Source organism: Bos javanicus, chromosome 9, assembly GCF_032452875.1.
Source record: "Bos javanicus breed banteng chromosome 9, ARS-OSU_banteng_1.0, whole genome shotgun sequence".
Classification (NCBI taxonomy): domain Eukaryota; kingdom Metazoa; phylum Chordata; class Mammalia; order Artiodactyla; family Bovidae; genus Bos; species Bos javanicus.
In genome coordinates, this window is record NC_083876.1 from 49,158,686 (window position 1) to 49,172,701 (window position 14,016).

The following is a 14,016-nucleotide window of genomic DNA, read 5'->3' on the forward strand; positions in this document are numbered from 1 at the left end:
ATAATAAGACATCTGGTAGTTTCCCATCTTTAGATACAAAGGGTTTGAGACAAGCCTGATTGTCCTTCTAGTTACATCCAGTTATAACAGATATAATTGTTTCACAGTGGAAATGGGTTTCTTCTTTGAAATTTTTAACCTGTTTATAACTACTTATTTTTAAATGCTATCAGTAATAATCATGATAGCATTTGAAATACTCTAAAAATATAAAATGACATCAAGGACATTTATTGTATCTGCAAAATAAAATAGATCCCAATGAGAATATTAAAAGATATGTATATTTTACGACCTGGTAACTATTGCGGTTTGAAAATGACCTCATATTGACCATTAATTCCCTCTTTTCATTACTCATTTTCTTCACAAAGATTTGTTAAGCATCTTTTTTTTTTTTATATGTAAGGCATTTTACTAGGTAGTTTTTACTTAAACCACAAGTGTATGGTCCTTTAACTTTATAAATATTTATCAGCAGTAGGAGAATCACCTTGATTGATAGAGCTTTAAAATTTATTTTTCCTTGAATCAGTTATCATTTTTTAAATTAATAAACTTCTTAAATAGCAGCATTGTTTACAGAAAAATTGAGCAAAAAGGATAGAATGTTTCAATATACCTTCTTTTGTTTTGTTTCATAAATCCTTTTAATAGAAAACAACTGCTTTATTATCTCCTGGAACTTTAGTGCTTACTTGAAAGTCTGTATCACATTGTTCTGTATTACCGTCTTCTGAGTAAACTTAAGTTCCTGTGTCGATTTTGTTGACTGTCATTTTTAGTTTAAGATTTGTTCATATGTTTTAAAATTTTAATTCTTATGCTGATGTTGATTTGTAGGATCTTCCCTCCACATTCCCCCTCCTCCCCATCCTAGATTGCTGTAGAAGGTGTGGCCCCACGTCTCATTTTGATGGTAGTTCTTTTCAGGCCCTTCTCATGAACATGGGAGCTCTGTGCCCATGCTCTGGCTTCACCTAAGTCCCCTGGCTCTGCTTCCCACATTGTTTGCAGCATTTTTCATCTAGATTATCTCTCAGGAGCCAGGCTCCTGGCCTTGCTGTCCAAAACTGGAGCTCAGCTTGTCACTTTTACTCTACTCAGTGCTTCCCTTTTTTTTGCTCTATTTATGGCCAAGAGAGATATTTTTCTTCTTTTTAAGGTTGAGGTATCTTTTAGGTTTTTCTCTTTTTCTGTCTTACCAGAGAAGGTGCATTCAAGTGTGAATTTTGTGCCATACCTTCTTTTTCATCTTAATTGCTAATACTTGTTATCAGAAGGCAGCCTCCTTCCTGTGTTAAGGGTAAAAGGGAGTTTTTTTTTTTTTTCAAAATAATTTTAAGAAGAAATTTAAATGTAAAATATATTGTATTTTTTAAAAAAGAGAAATGACTGTGGTTATCCTTTAAGATCATTATTTTTTATTGTGACAAACTGTTTAAAGGTTTTTTTATTTATAAACATTCTACAATTTGAAAATAGTAGACTAAATTCAGTATATGGAAAGTCAGTTGTACTGTCAGAATCCATGACCAATAAACACTTCTTCTTCAGCTGTTCTTTCTACTTAGGGTTAAAATGGAAATCTTAAGTTTGCTTAAGACAATGGAAAATTAATCACGATGGTTTTGTTGTTTTAATAAGAATAACTGATACTTGTAGCCTTTACAAGTATTTTGATAATTTTAACAAAAAATTCCCAGTAACTCATTGTTCAGTTCAGTTCAGTTCAGTCGCTCAGTCGTGTCCGACTCTTTGTGACCCCATGGATCGCAGCATGCCAGGCCTCCCTGTCCATCACCAACGCCCGGAGTTCACTCAGACTCAGGTCCATCGAGTCAGTGATGCCATCCAGCCATCTTATCCTCTGTCGTCTCCTTCTCCTCCTGCCCCCAATCCCTCCCAGCATCAGAGTCTTTTCCAGTGAGTCAGCTCTTTGCATGAGGTGGCCAAAGTACTGGAGTTTCAGCTTTAGCATCATTCCTTCCAAAGAAATCCCAGGGCTGATCTTCAGAATGGACTAGTTGGATCTCCTTGCAGTCCAAGGGACTCTCAAGAGTCTTCTCCAACACCACAGTTCAAAAGCATCAATTCTTCGGCGCTCAGCCTTCTTCACAGTCCAACTCATTGTTACTTACTTTATTATTTTTGTTGTTGTTTAGTGGTTAAGTCACTAAGTTGTGTCTGACTCTTTGCAACCCCATGGACTGTAACCCACCAGGCTCCTCTGTTCATGGGATTTCCCAGGCAAGAATACTGGAGTGGGTTGCCATTTCCTTCTGCAGGGACATTATTATTTAGCTTTATTTTGTTATTTTAAAATAATTTATTTATCTACTTTTGGCTGTGCTGTGTCTTCGTTGCTGTGGGGGCTTTTCTCTAGTTGCTGGGAGCGGGGTTAGCTCTTCGTTGCAGTGCACAGGTTTCTCGTTTTGGTGAGTTCTCTTGTTGCAGAGCACAGGCTTTAGGGCTCTGTGGCTTCAGTAATTGTGGCATGTGGGCTCTAGACCTCAAGCTCAATAGCTGTGGTACATGAGCTTAGTTGCTTCTAGGCCTGTGGGATCTTCCTGGACCAGGGGTCGAATCTGTGTCTCCTGCATCGGCAGGTAGATTCTTTACCGCTGAGCCACCAAGGAAGCCCTATTTTGCTCCTATTAACCCTGTGTCTTGTTTATATGGGTATTTGGTTCTCATAACTTTATTGCTTATGCATTTTATATATTAACTAATACCCAGAAAAAGTGATGTGTTCTGTAATATTCCTGGGGACTCAATTTCTGTGTAGAGAATATGCTACTGCTACTGCTAAGTCACTTCAGTCATGTCCGACTCTGTGCGACCCCATAGACGGCAGCCCACCAGGCTCCCCCATCTGTGGGACTCTCCAGGCAAGAACACTGGCGTGGGTTGCCATTTCCTTCTCCAATGCATGAAAGTGAAAAGTGAAAGTGAAGTCGCTTAGTCGTGTCTGACTCTATCGACCCCATGGACTGCAGCCTACCAGGCTTCACCGTCCATGGGATTTTCTAGGCAAAAGTACTGGAGTGGGGTGCCATTGCCTTCTCCGGTGGAGAGTATAGTGTCTTACAAATCCTCCAGATAGAAAGTACACCTAATAAATGCTGTGATTTTCCTTGTCTCTGCCAGTAAGGAAAGAGGCTGAACATTATTCCCTGTGTATTACCATGAAACATAATAAATAAGTCTCATACCAACATTGAATGTATATTTGAGGAGTTACATGTATTACTTTGTGAAAATGTTAAATTGCTTTTGATATACAATTAAATAAGCTTACTTGGAGAGTAATACTTTATTCCCATGCTCCATTTTGTAAATCTAGTCATTTAAATGCTCAAGCAAATTTTTAATTTCTGTTTGCAAGCTGCTGTTCCTTTCTCTAACTAGCTTAGTTCAAAGTGCCATCATGGCTCTTCTGTTAATATTTAGAATACAATGTATTTTCCACACTTTCTGCATCTCTATACCTCTCCAGTTAGATATTAGGATAATGGATTTGCTTATTAACTCAAATGATTAAATTGTTGCACATTCATTGCCATTCGAACTGATAATTATAATGTTGTTAAAGGTACTGAAATAGTTTTTCAGTGGTCAGATTTTTTAGAAAATGCTGTGTTAGCCTGATTCCTTTGTGGTTACACTGTATTTGATTTTAAAAAAAGTTTTTCATTTGAAAAATAAGATTTGGTAGAGGAAAAAAGTTTATTCCTTGGTCCTTGTACTATTAGTTATCAGCTGATTTGTCAACATGATAAGGGATTTTTTGGTTTATATAATTTCTTGTGTTCATTCCAAATAATGGCAATTTGTGAAAATCTATTTTATTTATTGTTAGTGATGCTTTGTACCCTTAATGGACAAAAAGTTAAAAAACAATTGTTAAACCAGAATCTTGTTTGTATTATCTAAAAATAAAACTTCATCTGATTAAGTAATATATGTTTATTATTGTAGAAAATTTGGAAAAGACAAAAATGAAAAATGTGCAATTTAGTGATATTTTTTCAGCATTTCTCTCAATAGGACTTGCTTGCATATGTTTATGGATGAGATAATTTGTGTAAAAAAACAGAATTTAATGAAATAAAAAATAAAGACAGTTGTCAAAAGCAAACTAGATATCCTTCAGTAGGGAAATAGATGAATAAACTGTGGTATATCCATATGATGGAATAATATTCAATGATAAAAGAAAATGAGCCTGCAAGCCATGAAAAAACTTAAGGACTTTAAATGATTATTGCTAAGTGAAAGAAGTCAATCAGAAAAGGGTGTGCACTGTATGATTCCAACTATGTGACATTCTGGAAAAGGCAAAACTCTGGAGACAGTCAAAAGATAAGTGGTTACCAGGGTCTGGGGAGAAAGAATAAAGGGATGAATTGGTGGCGCACAGGGGATTTTTAGGGCAGTGAACTCTTCTGTTATGATAATATAATGATGGATACATGTAGGCATCATACATTTGCCAAAACTTGTAGAATATACAAAAGTAAATAAACTCTATGTAAAACTATGAGTTTTAAAAGAAAATCTAATTTGGTAGTCATTGTGATACAACTAGACAGATAAATTTTTCTGTATAAAAATATTCTATCTATATCTCAGCAGAGTGTTTTATAATAGAATCAAAATATCTTCTAGCCTAGTGCTGTCTTTTTGTGATGATTAAAGTATTCTGTTTACTCTTTAATGCAGTAGCCACTTGCCTTATCACTAGCCTCGTCTCTTGACATGTAGTTAATGTGACTGAGGAGTATTAAAAAGGATGCCGTTTTGAAGAGTATTTAACTTTATTATTGATATTAAAATTCTTTCTAGTCAGAGCAGTGCAATTGAATATACCTCAGTATCAGTATTATTGACTCTTCATTTAGCACTTTGTGATGTTTTGAGGTTCTGGTTCTATGTTCAGTTCAATTCAGTACTTTATCTTGAGAACAGTGGAGGGCAATTGAAAATTTGTTGTCAAGGGATGGACAGAAGGCAGTGAACGTTGATCAGATCTACATTTCATAAAATCGTCATTGTTCTGTGCTCTGTGTCATTTGGATAGATGTGCAAAAACCATTTAGGAAGCCCTTTGAGTGGTATAGGCAGTAACTGGGAGTTTAAGACAGACTAGGACAAAGGCTTGAAATCTGTTTAGTAATTGAGAGAACTTGAGAGTGGATTGAATGATGGGGTTAGAGTTGGGTGTGATGGGGTAAAGAGGTGGTAAGGATGCATTTTAGCTTTTGACTTGTGTAACTAGAAGGATGGCAGTGCCATTCATGGAAATAAAGAGCAAGTATAAAACAGTGAAATATGTGGAAAACTGAGAGATAGTTTTGGGCATATGTGGAATTGTGGGAGGTCTTAAGACTTCCAAGTGGGAGATGACAACTGGGCAATTAGATACATGAAATTCAGCATAGAGATCTGGGAAGGATGTGTAAATGTATGAGTTATCACTATATGCGTGCTAATGGGAGTTGAAGGCTCGTATGTGAGCAGTTAAGGAAAGAACAAGTAGTGGAAGTAAGAGAAAGCCTGGGATTAAACCTTAAGGAGCTCCAATGTGTAATAGTCAAAGTGAATCTGAAGAGAAGATAGGAATATAACAGTCAGAGTGATAGGATACATATCAAAAGAATGGTGTGTCAAGGATATCAAAGGAAAAGTGTGTTTCAAGAAGGATAAGGAATGATATATGGAGGAAGATCAAGGAAGATGGACCCAGAATAATATTCATTGTCTTTGTCAAATCTATGAATGAGGATCCTTCAAACAGAATGGATAATAATAGATAAGAGATCTGCATAGATATATATCTTGCATAGATATATCTTATTTTTACTTTCTTTTTCTTGTTCTACTCTTTTTTTGTCTGTTTGAAAATGTATAGATTAAAATTGAACTCAGCCGTCTAAATATGATTCAATTAATGTAGTATCTTTTGAGATGCTAAGTGGGATTTTTGCGATACAATATTGCAATTTTCCCCTAGCCTTCATTGCATTTAAAAAAATCCATATTGAGTCAGTAAATAACCAACCTCTCCAGCTACAGTCCATGGGGTTGCACAGTTGGACACCACTGAGCAACTAACACATACACACACACACACACACACACACACTATCTTTTCTGGATTTTTCTTAGGAATTTATTTGTGGGATAATATTTCTTCATCCTGTACAAATACACAGGAGCTTTTTTTTCTATTTGAATTTCTATTGTTATTGATTTTACATGTGGGTTCTAAAATTGTGGGGTTTTATATTTACCTCTATTACTTTTCCTTTGGTCTGGCAGATTATATCAGACTATTTAGAAAATTTCAAAATTTTGATTCTATCATGAACCATATTAATACTTGAAGTAAATTTGATTTAATATGTCTTCTAGTTTATATATCATAAAATTTTGAACAAGACAAAGCCATGGCTTCTTTTTTTAATTTTCTTTTTTTTACCATTAAACTTGTAAATTTTGTATTGGTGTATAGCCAGTTAACATGTTGTGATAGTTTCAGGTGGACAGCAAAGGGACTCAGTCATACATGTACATATATCCATTCTCCCCCAAATTCCCTCCCATCCAGGCTTTCAAAGAACATTGAGCAGAGTTTCCCTGTGCTATGCCATATGTTCTTGTTGGTTACCTATTTTTTAAGATTGATTTATTTATTTAATTTCTGGGCTGTGGTGCTTTGTTGTTTTGCAAGGGCTTTTTTAGTTGGCCGTGCCTTCTCTTGTCGCAAAGCATGGGCTCTAGAGTGTGGGTTCAGTAGTTGCGGCTCCCAGGCTGTAGAGCACGGGCTCCATAGTTGTAGTGCAAAGACTTAGGCAAGTGGGATCTTCTTGGACCAGGGATCAAACCCATGTCCCTTGCATTACAAGGAAGATTCTTATGCACTGGACCACCAGGGAAGCCAGGTTATCCATTTTGAATATAGCAGTGTGTACCTGTCTATCACCATGGCCAGTTTTTGAAGAACAGCTTTAGAGGGTAGTCTCCATATTGTGGTTAATTCCATAATCCACTTAACTGTATTGTTGTGCCTCATTCACATGAATGTATTATGCCTAATGTGCATCACTAGCTGTTTTTCAGAATGCCCATTGACTATTTGATAGGGAGAATCAGTTCAGTTCAGTCACTCAGTCTTGTCCAGATCTTTGCGACCCCATGGACTGCAGCACTCCAGGCTTCCCTGTCCTTCACCAGCTCCCGGAAGTGGCTCAAACTCACGTCCACCAAGATGGTGATCCATCCAAGCATCTCATCCTCTGTCATCCCTTTCTCCTCCTGCCTTCAACCTTTCCCAGCATCAGAGTCTTTTCCAATGAGTCATTTCTTCACAGGAAGAAGGGAGACTGATTGGTCTTTATTTTGAAAGTGATTTTTTGGGAACTTCAGATAGACTTATTTTTGACTTTTAATGAATTCCTTAATATTGACTAGATGGCAACAGAATGGAACTGACAAACCTTTTAAAAACCTGAGTTTTATTTGCTTTAAAGCTGTTTTAGTGATTAAATACTTTGTCTAACATTTTTTGACTAACCTAAGAAATAGGATTCAAACAGGACATTAACATGACCAGAACCTTTCACTTGGAAATAATGTTTTGCATGAAAATCCTTGAGTAAACCCATAAGGCAAGTATGTTTATCATGTTTATTCTGAGGTTTCACAAACCCTCAGCGTATCTCTGCATACCCTAGTTCTTGAACAGATTTATAGTTCTTATTTAGCCCCATGATAACTTTTTTTCTTACCAGTTTTCCTAAGATTTGTAGTATAATTTTCCGTGGTATATTATTTAAAGGTTTTCATTACTTTATGTTTTGCTTTTATGGTAATATAATGTTTCTGATTTATTTGATACTGTGTTGGGGATATAGCATCCACTATAGCTTTGTTCCTGTTGGAATAAAAATGATATAAGTCAGAATACAGTGGAAGGTGGGGATTGCCTTTCCTGAGAGATTCACAAACTACATTCATCTGTTAAAAGTGTAAGAAACAAAGAAGTAATGCTGCTTTAAAGTTAGTCTGTACATGTTCTGAAATTTATTTTTGACTTTTCAGGAATGTAGTCTGTTGGTTAATTTTTCTTATTGTTTCCATTATTTTAGTCTAATGAGGAGGTACTTTAAATTAATCATCTAATTTAATAAAAAAAGGAATTATGATAACAGTGAGATCTCTGAGCACCTTTATCTGTTGATAAATTATTTAATAGATAATGTTGGCTTTAGCAGAATCTACCAGGAATAGGATATTACCTGTCTGTTCCTATTATGTCTGTTCCTTTAAATCTCATATCCTTAACTTACAGCCAGAGTAAAGTTTTACTTAAAGCCAAGTAAAACTTGTCTTTTTATTGTTTGAGAGCTGTATTTTTTTTTTTTTTTGTTAAACTCTGTAGTTGATGCCTTCTTCTCTACCCATAGCTAACTTTTCCTACCTGCCTCCCCCCCTTTTTTTTACAATTTGATAGCTTCTGGAACTTGTTTGCAATCATCCAGACAGCTGTACCTTTATAAACAGCTAGTCTCAGTGCCAGATTAGTTTGTAGTGCAAATCTTGAATGAGAACTGCACCTGCTCTCAGTGTAGATGAAAATGGCAAATGTTAGGAAAAGCAGAATTTGGGATTGCTTTAAATCTGATGGCAGCTGATCTCAGAATTCTGCTGGGGATTCTTCATTGTGGGTTAGGGAAGTCCTGCTATTCAGAGCAAAACCGCTTTCTTGTCTTTTTGCTAGATCTATAGATATGTTGTTTTTAAGAAATATTAATAACATGTTCTATGTGCTATGATTTTGTACCTGAGATATTTTGTCTAGAAGTTATCTTCCAATTACACTGGTGGTTTCCTAAAATTATGTTAGACTAAAAATTTCTGAATCTAATTTTTCATATGTCAACATTATATTTCAAATTAAATAACCTTGAGTAGCTGGGAATATATGTCAGGGTAACTGCTCCAGTATATCACATTCTTATGGGGAAATGGTTTCAATTTAAGAATTAACACAGTCTTTGAAAGTTGGTAGGATATAAAGACATTTCATGGTGTATGTAGAGAGCATTTCCTGGTACAGTTTGTTTGGAGTGTCAGGGGAAATTAACTCTGTAGGTATGTGTTACATTTATGTTTTTTGAATTTCTTGTTTTTTAATATCACCCTTACCTTAAGCATGAGGCTGGCTTGTGTCTAACAGCCATTCAAAACCTACTTAACATGCTTATCAGGAAATTTATATTTAATCTTTATCCTTAATATTTCCAACCCTAAGCAGTTTATTGGTTACTTTAAGTATTATAAGTCATTTTGGTTCATAATTTAAAAAAATAGCTTCATCGATAAATAGTACACATACCATACAATTCTCTCACTTAAAGTATATAAATCAGTAATTTTTAGTATATTCATGGGTAAGTACAACCATCACCATGGTCAACTTTAAAGCATTTACAAAACTTCAAAAAGAAATCCTGAACCTTTAGCTATTTATTTTCTCTACTTCCTCCTGACCCCGCCCCCTTGCCCCAACCCCCAAGCCCTGAACAACCACTAGCTTACTTTCTGTCTCTAGAGATTCCCCTATTTAAGACATAACATATTAATGGAATCATATATGACCTTTTATGACTAGCTTATTTTACTTAGCAAACTGTTTTGAAGGTTTATCCATGTTGTATACTACTTCATTCCTTTTTATGCCTTAGTATTTTCTGTTGTGTGAGTATACTGCTTTTTGTTTATCTATGCACGAGTTGATGGACATTTGGGTTATTCCTACCTTTTGGCTATGTTAATAGCCCTATTCATGTGCAAGTTTTTGTTTGGATAAGTTTTAAATTCTTTTGGGTATATACCTAGGGATGGAATTGCTGAGTCGTATTGTAATTCTATGTTTAACTTACTGAGGAACGAGAAAGCTGTTTTTCACAATGGTTACACAACTTTGTATTCCTACAAAGTATGAGAATCCTAGTTTTCTCTACATCCTTGCCAACACATTATTTTCCATTAAAAAATTCTTCTTTCCAGTGGGTCTTCTTTGCATTTCTTTAGTGACTAATGATGTTGAGTATCTTTTCATGTGCTTATTGGTCATTTATCAATTTTCCTTGGATAAATTCAGATCCTTGGCTCATTTTTTCATTGGTTACCTTTTTATTAGTAGTAAGAACTGTTTATGTATTCTGGATACAAGTCCTTTCACAGATATATGATTGGCAAATATTTTATCCCATCCTGTGAGTTGTTTAATTCACTTTCTTGATGGTGGCCTTGAAGCAGATGTTTCTTATTTTTATGAAGTCCAGATTATCTGTGTTTTCTTGTGTTAATCATGCTTTTGGTGTCATGTATAAGAATCCCTTACCAAATCTGAACCCATTAAGATTTACTTCAATAAAGAGTTCATAAGTTTGTATGTTAAATGTAGATAACTGATCCATTTCTCTTTAATTTTCGTGTGTGGTATAAGGGTCCAACTTCAATTTATTTCATATGGGGCTAGCCAGTTGTCCCATCGTTTGTTGAAAAGACTGATCTTTCCTCACTGAATGGTCTTGATGTGCTTTTTTAAAACCTCACTTATTTATTAGTTCTAATACTATTTTAGTATGTTCTTTAGTATTTTCCACATAGAGAAAATTTAGTATTTTCTATTTTCCAACTATTTCTGCAAATAGAAGTAGTTATACCTTTTCATTTTCAGTCTGCATGCTCTCTGCTTCTTTTTCTTACCTAATTGCCCTGACTTGAACCTCCAATACAATGTTCAATAGAAGTCACAAATGCACACTCTTTTGTCTTGTTTCTGTTCTTAGTGGGAAAGTAATCGAGTGTTTCACCATTAAGTATGATGTTAACCGTGGGTTTTTTATAGATGCCCCTTATCAGGTTATGGAAATTCCTTTCTAGTCTTAGCTCATTGATTGTTTTTATCACAAAAGGATGTTGGATTTTATCAAATGGTTTTTCTGCATCTGTTGAGCTAACCATGTGATTTTTGCTTTTTATTCTATTGCCATGATATAATATATAAATGATTTTCTTATACTGAACTAACCTGATATTCCTGAAATAAGTCTCACATTGTCATGGTATATACATTTTTCATAAATTGCTGTATTTGATCTGGTCTGCTTGTATTTCCCTGAGGCTTTTGTGTCTATATTGCTAAGAAATACTCATCTATAGTTTTCTTTTGATGTATTTGTCTGGTTGTGGGGTCAGAGTAGTACTGACCTCATAAAATGAATTGTGAAGTATTCTTCTTCCCTCCTCTGTTTTTTGGAAGTGTTTGTGAGGAATTGGTTTTAACTTTTTAAATGCTTTGTAGAATTCACCATTGAAGCTATCTGGACGTGGATTTTTCTTTGTGGGTAGTTTTTGATTACTAATTCAGCTTTCACTTGTTTTAGATCTATTCAGATTGTCTTGAGTTAGTTTTGGTAGTCTTGAGTTATTTTTGGTATGTCTTTCTAGCAAGTTGTCCATTTCTTCTAGTTCCACCTATAAGGCTTGTTATTGTTATTGCGTGTTGATTTAGTGGCCAGCTGGATTATTTCAGTGCAGACATTTATTTCTCACTCCACAGTGTTTAGTTTCTGGTGGTGCTCCTTGTGGAGACACATCTGTGAGTTTACCTGAAGTCACTCTGGGACAAAGGTGGTGTTAGCCGAACCCTTTTTCCCACTTCTCCTGACTCCACTCAGCCATTCAGTTCAGTTCAGTTCAGTCGCTCAGTCGTGTCCGACTCTTTGCGACCCCATGAATCGCAGCACGCCAGGCCTCCCTGTCCATCACCAACTCCCGGAGTTCACCCATACTAATTACCAGCTGACCATTCTATTGTTTGCAAAAATGCCCTGGACCCTAAATGGTTCCATGAACTAATCCAATAAATCTGTGACCCCTTTGAAGGACTAATTCCAAACGTTAGTGTTGATGTTTATTCTCACCCCAAGAGGGGTCCTCTCAATTGTGTCTTTTCTCAGTTCTCTTCTGCAACTTGGTTGTTGAATCTGTGAATCTTCTAATTGTGGTTTACCACAACTCTGCTGTTTTTGAGATAGCTCTTTGGCTTCAATTTCATGGCCTTGGTTATCCCAAGAGAAACCAATTGTAAGAAACTTTTGGTTTGTGATTTAGAGTTTTATATATGAATCATAATTATTTTAACAGTTGGGTCATGCTCTTTAATTATATAGGGCTTCTCTGGTGACTCAGTGATAAAGATCCACCTGCGATGCAGGAGACCAGGGTTTGACCCCTGGGTCGGGAAGATCCCCCCAGGAGAAGGAAATGGAAACTCACTCCAATATCCTTGCCTGGGAAATCCCATGTAATTGCAGATAGTCTTATAAAACTGAAAGCTCCTTAGCAATATGAGGAGTTTTTGGTTTTTTTTTTCTTTCCTAAGTTATTATTTTTTTACAATTCTTTTCTAAATATTTTTTAGGTTCTTCTGTGTTAGTTTAGCTTCATCGCTCTGTTGAATAGATGTTAATAACTTGAAAACGTTAATTTTGAGTTAACAGTTTGTTTTGATTTTCCTCTTCTTATAAGCTGTTTGAGCTGCTGGGACCTGATGGACTTGAACTTATTGAGAAACTCCTCCAGAACAGAGTTACAATTGTGGACAGATTTCTTAATTCTTCAAATGATCATAAGTTGCAGGCTCTTCAAGGTAAGAAAGTAATCAGTGGTAATTTTACTTTAAAGGAAAAACTCATTGTTTAGCAATTTTTTAATGCAATTATACTTTTAATATTCTTTGGTTGTTATATAACTTACTGATAACATTCTCAAGTAGATTTTAGATATGGAAGATTATGAAACAATTATCAATGCCCTAAATAGGGTTTTATGTCAGAGAGTCTATCTATGTTTAAGTATGACAGAAGATCTGAATAGACAAAAAAAGAATTAAAGCAACTACATATAATGCTTAGGGTCAAATAGAGTTACATTTATAACCACATTTTTTATTTTGAAAAATTTCAGACCTTAGTAATGGTGCAAGGATAGTATAACTACTCACATACTCTTCATGTAGATTCACCAGTCATTAACATTTTGCTTCCATACCCACCCCTTATCTTTCTCACACAGTTACAAACACACACAAACACACATGTGCAGGTGTATGCATACATGAACTCATACATGTTCACAGTTAAAATTTTTGCTAAACAATATGAAGTTGCACACATCATAATATTTTAGATATAAAATCTTCAACATACAAATTCTCCTACTTAACCTGTAGTACAATTATCATAGCCAGCAAGTTGAACATTTGTATAGTCATGTATTACATATATTTGAAGACCCCCAGAAGAATTAGAGTTGTCAAGGAAGCTAAAATTATTTATAAAAAAAAAAAAAAAAGCCTGACTTGCTATGAGACAACTGATGCCAAACTCAGGTTTTAGGTGGTAAGTATTGATAGGAAAACTGTTTCTTACCTTTACCAAATTTCTTTGCCAGCCTTGTAAATAGTTTGGAAGTTTTAAAAAAAGTGCATGAGCATAAGAAATTAGATACCCCTCTTCAAAGCAGTCAATATTTACCCTTTGTTTAAGTAAGTGATATCACTTTTTTCTTACATTTATGAGTGTGGCACTGAAAGGAAATTACAAAACCAGCCTTGATTTAAATCCAAAATTTCTTAAGGGTTTTTTATCCTACACTTTGATTACTGGTAATTGCCTTGGAGTTGCTTTGAGATTTCTAGAAACTTTGAAAAGTGTTTTGGTTCTTTAAGTATATTGAATACTTATAAACAACCTTGCTCTAAAAGGACTCTCACCTGTTAAACCGTGATTAAGCAGACATTGCAATAAGCCAGCAGAACTGAGTGTTTAAAGTGGGTATCTGCCAGAAGAAAAGGAATGAATTTAAATATCTAGTCTTGCAATGTAATTTCAGAGAATTTGGTGCTCATTTTTTCAGTCTTTAAAGTGCTGATTC

At 35.2% G+C, this 14,016-nt stretch overlaps 1 protein-coding gene across 1 annotated transcript in view; it reads left to right on the forward strand.

Moving 5' to 3' along the window:
• Nucleotides 1–14,016, forward strand: part of ASCC3 (activating signal cointegrator 1 complex subunit 3) — a 335,161-nt gene that overhangs the window by 51,000 nt on the left and 270,145 nt on the right. Inside the window, exon 5 of the mRNA XM_061427741.1 lies at nt 12,610–12,730. Coding sequence (XP_061283725.1) covers nt 12,610–12,730 — 121 coding nt within the window. The remainder of the gene's footprint in view (nt 1–12,609; nt 12,731–14,016) is intronic.